Below are 21594 nucleotides of genomic sequence, written 5' to 3'. Positions count from 1 at the left end.
CTACCCAGGGCAACAGCTTGAGATTCTGTCTAAAAAAAAAGGCTTAAAATTAGGATTTCTCTCCGATTTTGTCCTCCTTTATGAATGTCCATATGAGTTAGTGTCACCATATCAATTTCTAAACTAAACAAAACAGCAACAAAAAACCCCCAAACCTGCTAGGATTCTGATGTGATTTCACTAAGTCTATAAGTGAACTTGGGAAAATTTTAACAATACTGAGTCTTTACACCCATGAAAAAGGTATACCTCTCCATTTATTTATTTGACTCTACTTTCTCTCAGCTGTGTTTGGTTCTCTGCAGTGAACAAGTCTTTCACATATTTTTATCAAATTTACCCCTACATAGTTCATGATTTTGATGCTATTAGAAAAAGTTTTAAGTTAATTTCTCATCATCCATTGTTAGTATACAGAAATTCAACTGACTTTTTTTTTTTTTGTAGAGAGAGAGTCTCACTTTATGGCCCTCGGTAGAGTGCCATGGCCTCACACAGCTCACAGCAACCTCCAACTCCTGGGCTTAAGCAATTCTCTTGCCTCAGCCTCCCGAGTAGCTGGGACTACAGGCACCCGCCACAACGCCCGGCTATTTTTTGGCTGCAGTTTGGCCGGGGCCGGGTTTGAACCCGCCACCCTCGGTATATGGGGCCAGCGCCTTACCAATTGAGCCACAGGCACCACCCTCAACTGACTTTTGAACATGTATCTTGTACCTTTCAACCTTACTAAACTCAATTAAATAGTCTTATTTTTTTTTGTAGATTCCATGAGATTTTTCTACATAGATGATCATTTTGTCTACGAATACATTTATTTTTGCTACATTGTGTCCAATCTAGAGGTGTTCTATTTCTTTTTCTTGCCTGAGTACACTGGACAGAACTTCCAATACACTGCAAATAGACGTCTTGTTCCTGATCTTCAGAAAGCATTCAATCTTTTATCATCAGCTTATTTATTCTAGGAATTGCACCTGGCCATTGGCATTTTAAAAAAATATATACTCAAGAAAATTCTAATAAGCAGTTGACAATGCTTTTCTTCCTTTTTTGTTTTTTGTTTTTTCAGATAGTCTCACTCTGTTGTCTGGGCTAGAGTGCAGTGGTGTCCTCATAGCTCATTGCAACCTCAAACTCCTTAGCTCAAGCAATCCCCTGCCTTAGCTTCTCAAGTAGCTGGGAATATAGGTGCAAACCACCATGTCTGAGTATTCTGTTTATTTTTTGCAGATATGGGGTCTCACTTTTGCCCAGACTGGCCTCAAACTCCTATACTCAAGCAATCCACCTGCCTTGGCCTCCCAAAGTGGTAAGATTACAGGCATTGCCTAGCTGGCCACTCTTTTAATAAAGTTTATAGAATTCAGATGCCATGTCTCTTCTTGAATACAATCAGTTCAACCACTCAAATACTCACTTAAAAATTTTTTTTTGTTTTAAAAATAACTAAAGTAACATTGCCAAAATGATAGTTTGATATTGTTTTCGAAAATAATACTTTATTTTTTATTTTGGTATCTCCTGAGCCCATGACTAGTGCATATTAGCTGGATTTTCTTGGTTATAAGCTGTGAGAAATCTAATTTTACATCTCTTGAGTATACAGCATCCTCTTCCCCGTTCAAATTTAAAACTTGCCTGCGTTAGTCTGAAAAAATGGGAAAATTATTTTACCATTTGTTCTGCTTATAAACAGTAGTGAAAACCAAAAGCAAACTTGTAATGATCTTGTTATCTTAGTCCTATACAAAGCTCATATTTTGGCTTGGCAACTGTGGCTCAAGCGGCTAAGGCGCCAGCCACATAAACCTGAGCTGGCAGGTTCAAATCTAGCCCAGCCCGCCAAACAACAATGATGGCTGCAACCAAAAAATAGCCAGGTGTTGTGGCAGGCACCTGTAGTCCCAGCTACTTGGGAGGCGGAGGCAGGAGAATCGCTTGAGCCCAGGAGTTGGAGGTTGCTGTGAGCTGTGACCCAGGGCGACAGCTTGAGGCTCTGTCTCAAAAAACAAAAACAAAACAAAACAAAAAACGAAGCTCATATTTTGAGGAGTACTTTCTATGGAAGATTAGACTCTTTCCGCCTCCTCTTCTTCTTCTTCTTCTTCTTTGTTTTTGAGACAGAGTCTCAAGCTGTTACCCTGGGTAGAGTGTCATGGAGTCACAGCTCACAGCAACCTCAAACTCTTGGGCTCAAGTGATTCTCTTGCCTCAGTCACAAGTAGCTGGGACTACAGGCACTCACCACAATGCCTGCTGTTTTTATTGTTGTTGTTGCGGTTGTCATTGTTGTTTTAGCTGGCCCAGGCCAGGTTCAAACCCGCCAGCTTCCGTGTATGTGGCCAGTGCCCTACTCACTGAGCTATAGGCACTGCCCAGATTAGACCATTTGTTTAAGCTCTACTGATAGCCAGCATAGCATAAATTGAGGAAATGATGGAGGAAGAAGCATGTTAGAAGTGAGGATAACAAATCAGTGGAAAATTGCAGAATTTAAGAATACTAATTTACGAATCTTATGATTGGAGTATTTATCTGGTACTTGATTATTTGTATGGATGTGTTTGATTTACATTCAATAACTTTTTGTGAATAAATTCTAAACACTGTAAGGTTATTTAACTTGAATACTATGATAATATACTCTAAAGTTTGTAAATTAGTAATGTTTCTTACTAATTCCCTCATTACCCCTTAAAATCAAAGAGAGCTCTGGGAAAAGATGATGAAAATCTGATTGCTTAACTCTGTTCAAGCAGTCAGACATTAAGCAGATAAGCTGTATTGATGAAGAATGGTCTTAATTTACATAACTGTACATCTTTCTTCTTTCTAGGAGTCTTAGAAAATGAACTTAGAAGCCAAAGAGTAAAATAAAATGTCAGTAAATATTCACAAAATTAAAGATGAATTTGTTTTTTCAACTTACTGTGCAATCTGGGAGTGGGATATCTCAAGCCTTTGGTCAGCGCATTCAATAATTTCTTCATATGATGTAACCTTGAAAAAATAAACAAAATTATTCTTTGATCAGTTCTAGAATTTTTATTTAACACTGTTCCTCTTTCCCCATTTTAAATCACTACAAGTTAAAGTTCAATTATTTGACTGCTATCAATGAAAGTTTTACAACAGGTAAAACATATTCCTTTTATTTGGGGATCAGGAATATGAATAAAAGTAGAATTATAACATACCTATTCATGACAGAAAAAGTGTCAAAAGATGGCCAACTGCAGTGACTCAACTATAATCCACTTATCTTCCACACAAGTAGCACATGTAGCAACCAAATGTTATATAGTCCATTTAGCTAAAGTTAAGGCAGTTTTAAAAGATAATCTATAAAACCAAATTGGCAAGATTTAGTATCACTCTCAAAGTGAAATAGCAATACTAAGACTTTAAATTGCCTGCAGCAGAACGGATAAATGTTCTTTCCTAGCTTCTAGCTAAAAGGCTAATGGGGTTTTTTTAATAACACATTAGGAAATAAAAAGGATCAATATAAATGTGCTACATCATCCCACAGATCCTTTTTAGTACCAACATTCTGTTATTTTAATATTTTTCATAGTTTTTAAAAGGCACAAATATTTCCATAAGAATATTTGTACCTTATTTATTAAGTTGCCTAAATGTCTTTGATACTTGTCATTTTCTTCAACAAGTCTGTTGCAGTGGTCTTCTTTCCACTCTAGAAGATTTCCCAATTTTGTGATCTATTGGAGAAATATCAGTAAAAATACTAACCTGGGAATAGTCATGAAAGCTATATATGAATGCTAAGAACAAATAAGAATAGTGAGTTATGCTTTATTCCAATACTCTCTTAAACTACTCCATATGTAAATTGTGAGATGCTATGAACCAGATCCTGGCTTAACAGGACTTAGATGAGCAAAATAATATTGTTTTACCTTTTCTCTTATATTATACTATGAAACAGCTTTGCAAATAACTAAACCCTTACTCATGCATACAAATAGTTATTGGCCCCAAATTCTCACTACCTTCTCTTATAACCAATGCATAGACATATTTGATTTTATCTGAAGAAAACCATCAGGTTTGAGAAATATTCTCCACTGCAATAAATGACTGCAAGTTTTGAAAAAGGTCCAGCTTAATGTAATTCATGTCCTGAATTATGGCCTAATTTTTATTTGTAATAAAATCATTAAAAATTTAAAATTGTGTTTCTATAAATGACATCTAGGATTGATTATCAGGAAATAGTATTCACGAGTTCTCCTAGAAGTTACCTTAATTTTCAAAGCAATTATAGAAAAAAAACTTATAGAAGCATTACCATTAAATAATAAGGCATTAAAAATGCCTTCCAATCCTGCAATCCCATTACTGGGCATCTACCCAGAAGGAAAGAAATCCTTTTATCATAAGGACACTTGTACTAGACTGTTTATTGCAGCTCAATTTACAATCGCCAAAATGTGGAAACAGCCTAAATGCCCACCAACCCAGGAATGGATTAACAAGCTGTGGTATATGTATACCATGGAATACTATTCAGCCATTAAAAAAATGGAGACTTTACATCCTTCGTATTAACCTGGATGGACGTGGAAGACATTATTCTTAGTAAAGCATCACCAGAATGGAGAAGCATGAATCCTATGTACTCAATTTTGATATGAGGACAATTAATGACAATTATGGTTATGGGGGGGGGGAACAGAAAGAGGGAAGGAAGGAGGTGGATGGGGCCTTGGTGTGTGTCACACTTTATGGGGGCAAGACATGATTGCAAGAGGGACTTTACCTAACAATTGCAATCAGTGTAACCTGGCTTATTGTACCCTCAATGAATCCCCAACAATAAAAAAAAAAAAATGCCTTCCAATTTTCTTTTTATTATTATTATTTTTTTTTATTGTTAAATCATAGCTGTGTACATTAGTGCAATCAAGGGGTACAATGTGCTGGTTTCATATACAATCTGAAATATTCTCATCAAACTGTTCAACGTAGCCTTCATGGCATTTTCTTAGTTATTGTATGTAGACATTTGTATTCTGCATTTAATAAGTTTCACCTGTACCCATTCTGAGATGCACCTTAGGTGTGGCCCCACCCATTACTGTCCCTCCACCCTAATCTCCCCCCTCCATTCCCCTTCCTTGGCCCTTTCCCCATATTCTTGTGCTATAGTTAGGTTATAGCCTTCATGTGAAAGCTATAAATTAGCTTCATAGTAGGGCTGAGTACATTGGATACTTTTTCTTCCATTCCTGAGATACTCTGCTAAGAAGAATATGTTCCAGTTCCATCCATGTAAACATGAAAGAGGTAAAGTCTCCATCTTTCTTTAAGGCTGCATAATATTCCATGTACCACAATGTGCTAGTCCATTCGTGGGTCGATGGGCACTTGGGCTTCTTCCATGAGTTAGCAATTATGAATTGGGCTGCAATAAACATTCTGGTACAGATGTCTTTGTTATATTGCCAATTTTCTAATGTTTTAAATATACTTATGTGTTTGTAGTAAAGAACTCTAGAAAAAGCAATAGTAAATATTCTGTAGAAACAGCAGCTTTCTATTTTTTCTCCTCTTATATAAATAAATTAATGAGGACAAGTTCAAATCAGTGGTCCTCTCTGTATATTATTTAATGTAGGTCATACAGATATTATCATCTCAATTTCACAGCTGGAAACAACGTGAAAAGAATTTAAAATATTTTTGAAAAGTTATGTCTAGAAGGGGATAAATGCTAGAATTCGTGTTTATCAACCATTAGAACAGGGGTTCTGTGGGAAGGAGGTAGAGGGGTGGGGCCTTGGTGTTTGCCACACCTTCTAGGGGCAAGACATGATTGCAAGAGGGACTTTACCTAACAAATGCAATCAGTGTAACCTGGCTTATTGTACCCTCAATGAATCCTCAACAATAAATAAATAAATAAATAAATAAATAAAAGAACACGGGTTTTTCCATTCCATTCCACCGTATCTCCTCATTACATCCTGGAGGGTGGAGTTCCACTTTTACCTTTACATACTTCATGACAGTTCACTGAAGCAGTGTGGAATTCCTTCCCTGTTCCTATTTTTCATTATAGACTTCATGGCACATTTTGACTCTTTTTTTTTTTTTTGCAGTTTTTGGCCGGGGCTGGGTTTGAATCCACCACCTCTGGCATATGGGGCCGGCGCCCTACTCCTTTGAGCCACAGGCGCCGCCCTATTTTGACTTTCTTTAATGGCTTTCAAGGTCAACTTAACCCTTTTAAGTCTACAGATTGAACTTATTTGTTAACCATAGAATAAAGAATACCAAAATATTTCTTACAGAATAATACATTTAGAGATAAAAATAGCTCTGTAAAAAGCAGTTTTTTTTTTTCAGATTACCATGAAAAAGAAGAAAAGATTTGCAGTTTCTTCTAAAGAGTGTAAGTTTTTTTGCAGTTTTTGGCCAGGGCTGGGTTTGAACCCACCACCTCTGGCATATGGGGCCAGTGCCCTACTCCTTTGAGCCACAGGCACCACCCTAAAGAGTGTAAGTTTTAACTGCTTTAAGCATATAATTGACTTACAATAAAGAGTGATATTTAAAATGTACAGTTGGTAAGTTTTAACATATGTATATCCTTCTGAAACCATCACCACAATAAAGACAATCAACATTTCCATCACCCTACTTCCACCAGTTTCCTGTTGATAATCCCTCTCTCCTGCCCACTTGCTCCTCCCTGACTCCTCACTCTCTCTGCCAGTTGCAGACAACCACTGATTGGTTTCTGTCATCATTGATTACTTTGTACATTCTAGAGTTTTATATGATGGAACCAATGTTATTTGCTATTTTTTGTCTAATTCTTGTCACTCAACATAATTATTTTGATATTCATCCATGTTGTATGAATGTATGTATATCAATGGTTCATTCCTTTATTATTGAGCAAATATTTCACTGTATGGATATACCATAATTTGTTTATCCATTTACCTACAGACATATCTTTGTGTTGCTTTCAGTTTGGAGCTATTATCAATAAAGCTGCAAAGACCACATATATCTTTGCATATAAATGCATGCTTTTATTTGTCTTGGGTAATACCAAGGAGTAGAATGATGAAAGGAGTATACTTATTTTTTAAGAAACTGCCAAAATGCTTCCCAAAGTGGTTGTACCAATTTATATGCCCACCAGCAGGGTATGAGAGTTGCAGTTGCTCCACATCCTCTCCAACCCCCTTGGTATCATTAGTCTTTTTAGTTTCAGACGTTTTAATAGGTGTGTAGTGGTATTCATTGTTTTTAATTTGTGGCTTAATGATGCTGAGTCTCTTTGTGATTGCCATCCTGTATTTTCCTTTAAAAACACTTTTTTTTTTTTTTTTTTTTTGAGACAGAGCCTCAAGCTGTCGCCCTGGGTACAATGCTGTGGCATCACAGCTCACAGCAACCTCAAACTCCTGGGCTCAAGCGATTCTCCTGCCTCTGCCTCCCAAGTAGCTGGGACTACAGGCACCTGCCACACCACCTGGCTATTTTTTGGTTGCAGCCAGCATTGTTGTTTGGTGGATCCGGGCTGGATTCAGCTCAGGTATACATGGAGGATGCCTTAGCTGCTTGAGCCACAGGCACTGAGCCTAAAAACACCTTTTAATGAATATATAATAGTTGTACATATTTATGTGGTACGTGTGATATTTTGATGTAAGTACACAATGCATAATGATAAAATCAGGGTAATTGGGACATCCAGAACTTTCCATGTATCTTCCTGAAGTGTCCATTCAAACCTTTCGCACATTTTAAAAATTGGATTGCTTCCTTATTTTTGAGTTTTGAGAGTTCTTTATATATTCTAGATACAAATCCTTAACAGTTCTGTGATTTGCAAATATTTTTTCCCAGTTCATGGCTTATCTTTTCATTAATAGCTCAGTTTTTTAAAGTTTAAAAAAATTCAAAATAGAAAAGCTTTGGAAGGCACAGTCTACTAAAGTTAAATCACTAAAAAACTCCTAAAACAGGGCGGCGCCTGTGGCTTAGTGGGTAACAGCCCCATATACCAAGGGTGGTGAGTTCAAACCCAGCCTCAGCCAAACTGCAACAAAAAAATAGCTGGGTGTTGTGACAGGTGTCTGTAGTCCCAGCTACTCAGGAGGCTAAGGCAAGAGAATCACTTAAGCCCAAGAGCGGGAGGTTGCTGTGAGCTGTGACGCCACAGAACTCTACTGAGGGTGACAAAGTGAGACTCTGTCTCTAAAAAAACAAACAAACAAAAAAACCCCTCTAAAACATTTATATAAAACCATGCCATAAGTACTTTATTAAATACAAAGTAATGGCTGGGAACAGGGGCTGATGCCTATAATCCTAGAACCCTGGGAGGCCGAGGCAGGTAGAATGCTTGAGCTCATGAGTTCAGGACCAGCCTGAGCAAGAGCAGGACCCCATCTCTACATCATGGCCACACCTATACTTCCAGCTATTGAAAAGGCTGAGGCAAGAGGATCACTTGAGCCCAAGAGTCTGAGGTTGCTGTGAGCTATGAGGACAACATGGAACTCTACTCAGGGTGACAGAGTAAGACTCTGTCTCAAAAAAAAATTAATATTTATGCAATAATTTAAACAGTGGTGGGAACATTTTTCTTTTTGAACATGGTTGATCAACTATATTAATGAAAGCTGTCTTGTCTTAGTGTGGTATCTTTTACTTGATGCTATAATGTTTCAGAGCTGGATGTTAGGGAAACTGAACCACTCAAAATCTTCATAAAAAGGAAAATAAGTTGAATAAAGAGAAACTGAAAATTAGTGAAGAAAACTGATACGCACTTGACCTTACACAGCAGCAGATACAGACCCTTGTGAGTCAAACAGAAATCCAGATTAGTGAGAATGGACATTATAGACCTTTGCTCTGCTCTGGATGCTCCTATCCACCAGACAGTTCCAGAAGTGAGCCCTCTCCATCTGGCTGTCCTCTTCCTGTCTCCATATATCTAGATCGATAGACACTATGCTTGATGCCACTGCACCCACCCAAACCTCCACTTGGTACATGATTCTTTTTTTTAAAACTAAAGTGCAGTAGGCATAATCACAACTCACTACAACCTTAAACTCCTGAGTTCAAGCAGTCCTTCTGCATCAGTCTCTGACGTAGCTGGGACTACTAAAATGCACCACCATCCCCAGCTAATGTTTCTTTTCTCTTTCTGCCTTTTTTTCTTTTTTTTTTTTTTTGGTACAATCAGGACCTCACTATTGCCCAGGCTGGTCTTGAACTCCTGGCCTCAAGCACGCAATCCTCTCCCCTTGGCCTTCCAAAGGACTAGGTTACAGGGGTGAATCATTGCACCCACCTTGTACATGATTCTGAAGGCATTCCTGCTAGGTTTTTTGCAGGATACTCTTGAGTGGTTTTTGGCCTTATTTAGTCCTTTGATTTCAGGATTCTGCATTGCCTCTAGTGAGGATCTTGGCTCTCAAGGAGAAATTCTTCCCTCCCACCCCCCCCAAAGTCAGTCCTAACATCTAAGGAAAGGAAAAAGAGGAGGATTCAGATTTGGGGACAAGTTAAACTGAAGAAACAGAAAACAGAAATCCTTACATGGGTAAGTTACTGCAGCACTTACATAAAAGAGAAAGACACACAAAGCAATACTATACATTATTTAGAGATACATATGTGTGCGTGATATAAAGTAATGCATGGTAAAGGTAAATGCCAAATTCAGGATCACAGGTACCACTGGAGGGGTAGGGGAAGAATGCAATTGGAGAAGGGAAACAGGGTCTTCAATTCTATGTATGTTTTATTTCTTAAACTGAGTGGTAGGTATAGGGGTGCTCATTATATTATTTTTGTACTATTTCATGCAAAACATTTAAAACAAATATTTATTAAAATAGCATCACAGCTCATGCATAAGTGGAGATAAGATATAAGGTCTAACAAGACTCCCACCACAGGTGCTTGAAGGTGGGGAGCAGGTGCAGTGGTAAGCTCTCCCACCTCCACGGTTCCTCCTTTCCTGTGTGGCCGGCACACATGTGCTGGAGCACATGGTGCAGAAGCAGTCCCATAGAAGGTGATGGGCCTCACTCTTCACCTTGAAGATGTAGGCTCCAAGGGCAAGGCCAAGTTAGGTGGAGGGCTGCTGTGTTGGATGAAGTCCACTCAGTCAAGTTGGAACTGCTCAGTCATGAAGCTCTCCAGAGAAAAATTTCCTGGCCTTCCCCTCTGTACTATAACATAGTTCTGTACTGTAACATAGTTCAAAGTTAATAATGTATTAACTTGCCTCAATATATCATGAGGCACTGAAATCCAAATCGCTAAATAAATATGAAATCAAAACATCTAGTATTATTTTCTGTTCCTGCTATAACAGATTGCCACAAATTTAGTGGTTCAATATAATGCAAAGTTATTATCTTATAATTCTGTTGGCTAAAATTCTGGTACAGGTCTCACTGGGTTAAAGTCAAGTGTTAACAAGGCTGTCTTCTTTCTGGAGGCTTTAAGGGAAACTTTTTTAGCTTCTAACGGCTGCCCACGTGCCTTGGCATAGGATCTCTTTCTTCACCTCAAAGTCAGCAAATGTTGTAGCTCTGAATATTCTTCAGTAGTAACATCTTCCTCTGATGTGGATATGAAAGGTCTCCCCTTTTAAGGACTAATGTGAGAAGACTAGACCCACCCTCATAATCCAGTATAATCTAGCTCCATATCTCAAAGTCCTTGATTTAATTGCAGCCGCAGTCTCTTTTGTCATAATTGCCTACATTCCTTACTTTATTAAGAAATAGAAAGGTATTTCTGCCATTCCTGGAAACTAACACATGGACTTCTTTGGATGCCATTGTCCAGCTACCACACATCTGTGAAAAGACCACTGAGGCCCTCCTTGATTTGAGGTGCCAGTGGCCTGGATGTATGGCAAAGCCAGAGTCTTTAGCTCTATATAGGTAATAATTCAAGGTCTTCTAAGAGGCTTTTACTTGTATTAACACTTTTTCCTCATATGGGGTTATCATTCATTTTGCTATAATCAATTTACAGAGAAAGTAGGTCAAAGTAGGGGCTTCTCTGGCTCGCAAACTCAGCTGCTCTGGAGGATCCGTGCACGATTGCTGAGGTACATCTGATCCCGCTATGACAAGGTGGGCACGCGTTACTACCACACGTAGTAAGAGACCCTTGTCTGCAACATCATGGGAGGACATGAAGAAGCAGTCCTGTGAGGGAACAAGCCAAAACCTACCAAAGCATAAACAAGTTGGAACCAATAGGCTGTCCCTGAAAAATGATGCACCCCAAGCAAAACGTAAAAAGAACAAAAGAAAAAAGAATACTTAAATGAAGATGTGAATGGATTCATGGAATACCTAAGACAGAACTCACAGATGGTTCACAATGGGGAGATTATAGCATCAGACCTTCAGGAAGTAAGGGAAGAAATTGCAGTTGCTTTAAAGAAAAACAATCGACGGGAAGGGTGACAAGTAAAAAGACAAGCAGCAAAGAAAAATGCAATGGTATGCTTCCATTGTAGAAAACCTGGTCATGGAATTGCAGATTGCCCAGCCGCCCTTGAAAATCAAGACATGGGCACTGGAATATGTTACTCGTGTGGGTCCTCAGAGCATGAAATAACCAAGTGTAAGGCTAAAGTAGACACAGCTGTTGGTGAATTTCCTTTCGCAAAATGTTTTGTTTGTGGGGAAATGGGACACTTGTCTAGATCTTGTCCTGATAATCCCAAAGGACTCTATGCTGATGGTGGTGGTTGCAAACTTTGTGGCTCTGTGAAACACTTAAAGAAAGATTGCCCTGAAAGTCAGAATTCAGATCGAATGGTCACTGTTGGTCGCTGGGCAAAGGGAATGAGTGCAGACTATGAAGAAATTTTGGATGCACCTAAACCACAGAAACCCAAAACAAAGATACCTAAAATTGTTAATTTTTGATAACGGTTTACTAGTTCGTTGCCAATTGTTAGTTACCACCTCATTGCCACTTTCTTTTTTTTTTTTGTAGAGATAGAGTCTCACTTTATCGCCCTGGGTAGAGTGCCATGGCATCACACAGCTCACAGCAACCTCCAACTCCTGGGCTGAAGTGATTCTCTTGCCTCAGCCTCCCGAGTAGCTGGGACTACAGGCGCCCACCACAACGCCCAGCTATTTTTTGGTTGCAGTTCAGCCGGGGCCGGGTTTGAACCTGCCACCCTTGGTATATGGGGCTGGCGCCTTACTGACTGAGCCACAGGCGCCGCCCCTCATTGCCACTTTCTAAACTGGGCCTACTTCACTAATTAGAGCTAGGCTCCTTGGAGCCAAATCTTTATTATAGATATATGATTTGAGAATACTTGAAAACAGTTTTCTTCATTCTCTCCATCAAAGAGTACTTCTATCACTGTTTGGACAAAATTACTGAAAAAAAGAATGAGATGATTAAATTGGATTTTCTAAAAGAAAGTATTTTTTAACAGATAGAACTTAGAGGTATTAAGTGATTACATACCTGATTGTAACAGTCATCTTTTTAAAAAGCAAAATTATGTATAAATGTAAACCACCCCTTAATAAAGGGCATTGCTTGTTTTTGGAAATGAATTTTTGGTTGTATTGTTTTCTTGGTTCAATGTATCAATGTGTTGTTAAGGTAGAAATTTATAAGTTGCCACAAAGTCTGTATTTTTAAAATACTAAATAAAAACACACTTACTATTAAAAAAAGGAAAGTAAGTCAAGGTAGAAGTTAACAGCCATCACGACAGTGGATAAACCAATCATCCTTACAAACAGCTCTGCAGATTGGGATATATGAATGTTGGCTGATCAATTTCCTAATTATTTATGCAAAGGTTTTGAGATTGTATACATGCAATAAAATATAAATAAAAAACAAAATATTAAGTAGAGTGTGGTGGCTCATTCCTATAATCCTAGCACTATGAGAGATTGAGGCGGGAGGATGTTCGAGGGCAGGAGTTTAAGACACCCTGACCAAGAGCAAGACATTATCTTTACAAAATAAATAAATAGAAAAATTGTCCAGATGTGTTTGGTGGTGCATGCCTATAGCCCTCGCTACCTGGAGGGCTAAGGCAGAAAGATTGCTTGAGCTCAGAAGTTTGAGGCTGCTGTGAGCTATAATGATGCCACTGCTGATGCACTCTAGCTGGATAACATAGTCTGTCCCCAAACAACAACAAACCACAGAACAAGAATGTACAGAGCAGGCAAAGAACAACATGCAGATATGAAGATTACACTACAATGCCATCTGTATATGTTCAGGGTAACAAAGAGAGATTTTATTTAGGAAGAACAAAGAGAAAGTTAAGAGCACTTCCAAAGAGAGTTGGAAGTGGGTCCCTCTCAGGAAGCAGAGAAAGTGAGAGAGAAACCAATGCCATATATTTTTGATAATGAACTCCCTGGTCACTAAAACAAGATGAAAATCAAGTCAGTTACATGGTTGTTATTATTCATGTGATAAAAACATACCCATTTCTAAAGAGAACCTTGTCTTAGTACCCCTGATGTTTAAAAGGAAGTTCTCATTCAAGTGGCCCCAAGTGAAACAATAATCTCTCTGTCGCAAATGAGAAAGATCTTTCCTAGGATTGTTCAGGGCATAAAACCAAAGCACAACTCAGTAAAAACAATTCTGTGAGGCCAAGACAGTATGTTCCAAGCAGCAGCTTTCAGGCAATAAACATGATCCAGGTTTTGTCTGTATTAACTAAAAAAATGAATTTATGACTAATACAAAAAATAAAATGGAATAGAACTTAAAATTCTGAAAATAGAATTTAAAAACTCAAATGTTGCAGTTGGTGTGTGTGAGTGTAAATACATATTCAACCAAGATGTACAATGTGTTTTTTTTTACTGAGGATTATTACTAGGGAAAAAAAAACTGCACACATAATCCTTCATACAAGAACTCTTGGCCAGGCGCAGTGGCTCATGCCTGTAATCCTAGCATTCTGGGAGGCTGAGGCAGGTGGATTGCTTGAACTCACGAGTTCCAGACCGGCTTGAGCAAGAGTGAGTCCCTGTCTCTACTAAAAATAGAAAAATTAGCTGGGTGTTGTAGAGGACACCTACAACTACTACTACTACTCAGGAGGGTGAGGCAAGAGGATCACTTGAGCCTAGGAATTTGAGGTTGTTGTGAGCTATTATTATGCCATGGCACTCTACCTGGGTGACAGAATGAGACTCTGTCTAAAAAAAAAAAAGGAAGGAAGGAAGGAGAGGGAGGGAGAGAGAGAGAGAGAGGCTGGGAGGGAGGAAGGGAAGAAAGGAGGGAAGGAAGGCAGGAAGGAAGGAAGAAGGGAGAGACAAGGAGGGAAGGAAGGAAGGAGAGGAAGGAAGGGAGGGAGGGAGGAAGGAAGGAAGGGAGGAAGGAAGAGAACGCTTCAACAAATCTTTGCTAAGAGTTGGTCAGCAAATACATTGAGGTGATATCCTCTGACAAGGGTCTGTCACACATTGTTTCTTGTACTTACTTCAGAATAGAACTTAGCGAAATCAGAACCAGAAAGTAAGGAATAGGGTCAGAGTATCGGAAGGACTAAGGTAAAATGCCATAGTTCTTGAAAGGACTAAGGTAAAATGCCCAGGGCACTTGAAAGAATAAGAAAACAGATGGTAAGGTTGACATTTTCCTATGGAAGCTGAGAAACTAAGATTCCGCCTGGCCAGTCCTTTCACCAGTGTGATTCAAGTTCTAGTGACTCGACTTTTTCTCAAGAGGTCAGTCGGCACCAACGAGGCCCACGAACTATAAAGTATAATCAAGGTAACACTGTACCAAATCAAGGAACTAATAGGTATAGTTCAGGTGGACTATGAGATACCAGGTTTTGATCGTTTTCCTTTGGTTCACTTAGAAATGTTTTCCTGGAGCACTAATTTCTTACTTTGCCTAACACCTGTTCTTTTCTTATTCTTGTGATTATGGAAGACAAATACGAAAATGAAAAGAATTTGCTACTTTCTGAATATTTTCTTTATAATTTAACAAACTGCTAATTTTAAAGCATACCAAAACAATAAGTTAGGTAAATGTTTTATGTAAAATATGAATTGCCATAACTGAAACAGTTATTTTAGGATAGCATTTGGTTTTAAAATTTATTCTATAATACTGGTTAGAGGATATCTATTTTGATAAAAAGATTCCTATTTTACTGAAGATGGGCTCTAAAAGGAACTTACTCTAAGCCCAACTTAAACCCTGGATGTCAGTTCTGTTAACTAGACTCTTGCCTTGTTCTCCGTGACCAAATTCGTGACTTTAGTGGACCTTATCTAGGACCAGGAGACATTTTGCACTTGACAGTTAAAACACTAACTCAGCCAGTCAGAATGCAAAGCTGGAGTCAAGGACCCTATCTCAGGACGGAGGAAGTCAGGAGGTAGATGGAGTGGATAGCAGGATCAGAATTGTGAAAAAGAACCAACGGCAGAGGCCAGACAGGCCACAAGAGAAGCACATGACAACTCCCTGAGACAGGTGTGAGCTGTCAAGTTGAACTCCAGCAGAGCAAGTCTTGCTGGCCCAGAGTCCTTAGAGAATGAAGAGTGAGCCTTCCGGAACACACTCTATCCTTAAAAAAAAAAAACAAAATAAAACCCTTTTTTGGAAAATTTCACAGATACAGAAGTAGTACAAATAATATCATGAACCTCCACGTACCCATCACTTAACTTCAACAGTTGTCAACATCTTTCCATTATTGTTTCATCTCTCTCCAACCCTATTCCTAGCTAAGGTTGGTCAATTTTTTGTTTTCCTGGAGTATTTCAAAGAAAACCTTGTCATCACATGAATTTACTCAGAAGTACTTTTCAATATGTATCACTAATAGATAAATGGTTTTAAAAACAAAATGATGCCACTATCATGTCTATTAAAATTAACAATACTTCTTAATATTACGTAATATGCAGACCGAGGTCAATTTCCCACTATTATCTCACATATATTTTCAGGGTTGTCTTGCTGGGTTTCACATGCTGCATTTAGTTGATTTACTCTTTTTTTTTTTTTTTTTTTTTTGTAGAGACAGGGTCTCACTTTATGGCCCTCGGTAGAGTGCCGTGGCCCTCACACAGCTCACAGCAACCTCCAACTCCTGGGCTTAAGCGATTCTCTTGCCTCAGCCTCCTGAGTAGCTGGGACTACAGGCGCCCGCCACAACGCCCGGCTATTTTTTGGTTCCAGTTTGGCTGGGGCCAGGTTTGAACCCGTCACCCTCGGTATATGGGGCCGGCGCCCTACCGACTGAGCCACAGGCGCCGCCCTAGTTGATTTACTCTATAAGTCCCTAGTCTTTCTTAGTCAATGACAGTTATTTCCTTCCCCTTCCCTTTTCTTTCTTTTTTTTTGAGACAGAGTCTCACTAAGTTGCCCTCAGTAGAGTGCTGTAGTGTCACAGCTCACAGTAACCTCAAACTCTTGAGCTCAAGTGATTCTCTTGCCTCAGCTTCCCAAGTACCTGGGACTACAGGCACCCACCATAACTCCCTGCTATGTTGTGGTCGCAGTTGGTCATTGTTTAGCAGGCCCGCGCTAGGCTCGAACCTGCCAGCCTCCGTGTATGTGGCTGGCACCCCACTCACTGAGCTACAGGCACCAAGCCCCCTTCCCTTTTCTTATGTCACTTATTTATTAATATTTCCCATATTCTGGATTTGTCATCACAGTGTCATCTAATATGTGATTTTGCCACTGTACTTCTTATTTACTGGTAGGTAAGTCTAGCAGCTAGCTGTTGGCTTCTGTGGTTTTGGTAAGAATGCGCTATGTTGTAGATGGCATCCTGGGCTTCCTCTGAACCATGTCTGGGGGCACAGGTCTGCCAGTCTCACCATTAGTGGGGTTGGGATTGATCAGCAGGCTCAGGCATTTGTCAGTCTGACCCATTCATTAAAAGCTCCTTATCAGTCTTGAATCTAAAGGTTTTAGTAGCCATTATTGATAATGGTTTGCATCCCTTATTTTATTCATGGATGCAAAACATAATTTTCCAAATATATTTTTTCTCCTGCTTTTAATAGCTTACATTTCTCAATGAAGAACTGTCCCTCATCAATTACTTAAAATCTCTGAGATTAGTTTTGTGCAGGAAAGCCTGCAGCATGTTTTAAAAGAGAGATGGTGGCTCGGCGCCTGTGGCTCAAGCGGCTAAGGCACCAGCCACATACCCCAAGCTACCAGGTTCGAATCCAGCCTGGGCCCGCCAAACAATGATGGCTGCAACCAAAAAATAGCCAGGCGTTGTGGCAGGTGCCTGTAGTCCCAGCTCCTTGGGAGGCTGAGGCAAGAAAATTGCTTAAGCCCAAGAGTTTGAGGTTGCTGTGAGCTGTGACGCCACATGGCACTCTACCCAGGGTGACAGCTTGAGGCTCTGTCTCAAAAATAAATAAATAAATAAATAAATAAATAAATAAATAAATAAATGTATGTGAGATGGTGTGTCTGACACTCTATGATATGTAAATGTACACCCATTCCAGTTCCCATTGCTAGGAAGACTAAGGTTCACCCCCATAACCTCCGTATTACCAAGGCCTAAAGCACAGTTGCTACCAATCAGTGACAGAATGTCTTGAGTGCTCTCCTCTCATGTCCCTATGCCCAAATTGGGCTGGGCTTCAAGGCCCAGCTGCTGTCTCCTTCACAAAGCCTTCCGTGATCCTCCCACGTAGAAGTTGTCTATTCCTCCTCTGAACTCCAATCCTTCGGCAAATGTCTACTCTGTTAGATGCAGTCACTGAATCTCTTTTCTGAAAACACCCTTTCCTTGTTAATGGTTATTAATGTATTTTATCTTCTTTGCTAGATTCCTTAGTAGCAGGGCTTATGTTTCACTTAGCTGTCTACCTCCATAGTGACAGCATTGTTCAGCTTTTGTGGGAAGTCAATAATTACTTATTGAATGAAAAAAATAATAAATTAGAAAACAAAAAAACCTTTGGACCCTCATATCACTGGATTTTCTTCTCTCTTAAAGGTGAATGGGTATGCAATGATAGGTAGAAAATGCTGCTTTTTTTTTTTTGAGAATCTCACTATGTTGCCCTTATTAGAGCACTGTGGCATCACAGCTCACGGCAACCTCAAACTCTTGGGCTTAAGTGGTTCTCTCACCTCAGCCTCCCAAGTAGCTGGGACTACAGGAGCCCACCACAATGCTCAGGTATTTGTTTGTTGTAGTTGTTTAGCCGGGGCCTGGACGGGTTAAAACCCACCACCCTTGGGGCGGCGCCTGTGGCTCAGTCAGTAAGGCGCCAGCCCCATATACTGAGGGTGGCGAGTTCAAACCCAGCCCCGGCTGAACTGCAACCAAAAAATAGCTGGGCGCTGTGGCGGGCGCCTGTAGTCCCAGCTACTCGGGAGGCTGAGGCAAGAGAATCACTTAAGCCCAGGAGTTGGAGGTTGCTGTGAGCTGTGTGATGCCATGGCACTCTACCGAGGGCCATAAAGTGAGACTCTGTCTCTACAAAAAAAAAAAAAAAAAAAAAAAGAAGGAAAACCCACCACTCTCGGTGTATGTGACTGATGCCATAACCACTGTGCTATAGGTACCAAGCCGAGAATGCTGCTTTTTAATAGTTTAGAATACAATGGTAGACGTCTCTAACTTCTATCAAAAAATTATGTTAATTAATCTATTTAATTCTAGTGAATTGTTAAATTACTGGATATCTAGATATCAAGACCATATTTTCATTTCCTTATAACATATTTTTTCCTATTTTATCTGCCTTTATTTTTACATGCCATCTAAAATAAACTGTGAGTGTTATTTTCCAAACCACCCCTTAATCATGATTGTTGTATAAAGCTATTATAGTAGCATATTCAACAATGTAAATGTGCTTCATCTACTGTGAAAAATAGCACATATTTTTTGATTTCTGCATTTTGAAAGAAATAAATCTGATTAGTCTAAACAGAAACTAGGTGAGACAATATTTAATATTTCAAAACCCCAAAAGGTGAACTTCCATTTTGTACTTTGGTAGGTTTTAGTTACTCACGTATCAATGCCAATTTATGACTATTTTAATGAGCAAATTTTTTGAAGGTTGATGATTTCTTAAGCTTGTTAATAAAATGATGTTGTGTGTGAAAATGATAGCAAGGCAATGAAAAGTCTTTCTCACCAAGAAATCAAGCTCCTCATTTAGATTGTGATACTTATCCAGTTTGACTCCCAGTAAGATAGGCACATCTTTGACATTCTTGGCGTCATCTGAATCAACATCTGTGACCTGAGATTAAACATATTTGTGCTCACTCTCAATACTTTCACACTTTTGGGAACACTTAGCAATAAGTACTTTATTGGTTTAAAAATTAAAGAGATTATCAGTGGCTGAAATTATGATACTATCAAACTTACAGCTACAAGGACTTCAACAAACTTACCCCCAAAATATAAATATTTGGCATTGTATTTTTTAAAGTATGCAGTAACTGTTAAGCTTACCTCAATAACATGATCTTGAAATGCTTTTTCATTAGCAATTAACTCTCTGAAGGTTATGATCCTGTCTTTATGTTTCAGTAGCTAAGAAAAAAAGAATTTCTTATTTTAGAGGACAGGAAATAAAACTACATTCTATAACATTTATCATAAAAATCATCAAACCACACACAGTTTAATAAACCAAAAGATAAACTGTTTTTTTTTGTAGAGACAGAGTCTCACTGTACCGCTCTTGGGTAGAGTGCCGTGGCGTCACCCGGCTCACAGCAACCTCTAACTCTTGGGCTTACGCGATTCTCTTGCCTCAGCCTCCCGAGCAGCTAGGACTACAGGTGCCCGCCACAACGCCCGGCTAAGGATAAACTGTTTTTATAGCTCTTGTGTGGAAAGGAGTTCACACAGCAGGCCTAAGACTGCAAGGTTTAGAAAGGTCTCCTAGCAGATGCTTGCTCCTTGGCTGGCATCTGGAAACCTGGAGTGTAGGAGGGTTTCCATCATTCCCTGATATGAATGGCTCATTGTGTCTAACCGGTTTGTCCAAAGCACATAGTTTAAGCTGGGCATCTGCTTTCCTTCTCGAGGTCTGGAACTTTAGCATATGCTGGGCAGGGGGTGTCTATGTGAACAGCTCCTAATAAAATCCCTGGCTCTCTAGGGAGCCTCCCAGGTGGACAGCACTTCACATCTGTGGTTGATAGTCATTGTTAGGGGAATGAATGCATCTTGCATGAGTTCATGAAGATTCTTGGAAGTCTGAGTCTGATTTTCTCTGGTCTATGTCCCATGTGCCTCTCCCTCTGCTGATTTTGCTTTGTATCTTTTCGCTGTTATATCTCATAGCTGTGAGGACTACTCAGTCCTTCAGCTAATCACCCAACCTAGGAGTGATCTGGTTTTCTCCAAGGAACTTATCCTAACATACAACTGATATTACAGTCGGGCTATTAAAATTCTTCTTTAAAGAAAAAAATAGCAAAATTTGTCTGTATGCAATTTATAATCATTTCTTATTTGTTCATTTGTTCCTTCAGTATAATTATAAATCTGAGTATTCAATATTGAAACTTCCAAGTCACTAGAGGGGTAAAGTGTGCTGCACAAAATGTTTTATTCTTTATTATGATGATTTTCCAATATTTAAAATAGAGAAAAAAACTTTAAGAAATCCCCATGTAAGCATCCAGCTTCAATAACTACCAGCTAATGGCCAATATCATTTATATCCCCAATCACTGTCCTCCCCTCTCCATCCCTCCTTCACTGAATCAACTGCAGACATCATTTCATCTCAATATTTTAATAACCAAAAATAACCAAAAACCATAAATATTGAAATTGTATTTTTGTGATGGCCTAAATTGGGCTTTGTTTTGTGTTTTGTTTATTTTGAGACAGAGTCTTACTCTGTTCCCTTAGGTAGAGTGCTGTGACATCATCATAGCTCATAGCAAACTCAGACTCTTGGGCTCAAGAGATTATCTTGCCTCAGTCTCCTGAGTAGCTGGGAAGATGGGCATGTGCCATCACAACCAGCTAGTTTTTCTATTCTTTTCTTTCTTTTTTTTAGAGACAGAGTTTCATTTTGTTGCCCTTGGTAGAGTGCCATGGCATCACAGCTCACAGCAACCTCCAACTCTTGGGCTTAGGCAATCCTCTTGCTTCAGCCTTCCAAGTTCCTGCGACTACAGGCACCTGCCACAACACCTGGCTATTCGCCGGGCTATTTTTTTGTTGCAGTTTGGCCGGGGTTGGATTCAAACCCGCCACCCTTGGTATATGGGGCTGGCACCCTACCCACTGAGCCAGAGGCACTGCCCTAGTTTTTCTATTTTATTTTTTTTGAGACAGAGCCTCAAGCTGTCACCCTGGGTAGAGTGCTTCGGCACCACAGCTCACAGCAACCTCCAACTCCTGGGCTTAAGCGATTCTCTTGCCTCAGCCTCCCAAGTAGCTGGAACTATAGGTGCCTACCACAATGTCCAGCTATTTTTTTTTTTTTTTGGTTGTAATTATCACTGTTGTTTGGCAGGTCCAGGCTGGATTCGAACCCTCCAGCTCTGATGTATATGGCTGGCTCC

General features: G+C 39.5%; 1 protein-coding gene and 1 pseudogene across 2 annotated transcripts in view; one reads left to right on the top strand and one right to left on the bottom strand.

Moving 5' to 3' along the window:
* CAGE1 (cancer antigen 1) overlaps nt 1–21594 on the bottom strand; it is a 56755-nt gene that overhangs the window by 8475 nt on the left and 26686 nt on the right. For both annotated transcript variants that reach the window (XM_053601048.1, XM_053601047.1), the window contains 4 exons: nt 19517–19597; nt 19191–19298; nt 3621–3725; nt 2933–3003 (listed from right to left, as the gene is read on the bottom strand). In XM_053601048.1, the coding sequence (XP_053457023.1) occupies nt 2933–3003; nt 3621–3725; nt 19191–19298; nt 19517–19597 (365 nt within the window). The remainder of the gene's footprint in view (nt 1–2932; nt 3004–3620; nt 3726–19190; nt 19299–19516; nt 19598–21594) is intronic.
* Nucleotides 11082–11991, top strand: LOC128593219 (zinc finger CCHC domain-containing protein 9-like; annotated as a pseudogene).

This window comes from Nycticebus coucang, chromosome 9 (assembly GCF_027406575.1).
Source record: "Nycticebus coucang isolate mNycCou1 chromosome 9, mNycCou1.pri, whole genome shotgun sequence".
NCBI lineage: Eukaryota > Metazoa > Chordata > Mammalia > Primates > Lorisidae > Nycticebus > Nycticebus coucang.
This window is presented reverse-complemented; position numbering and strand designations above follow the sequence as displayed.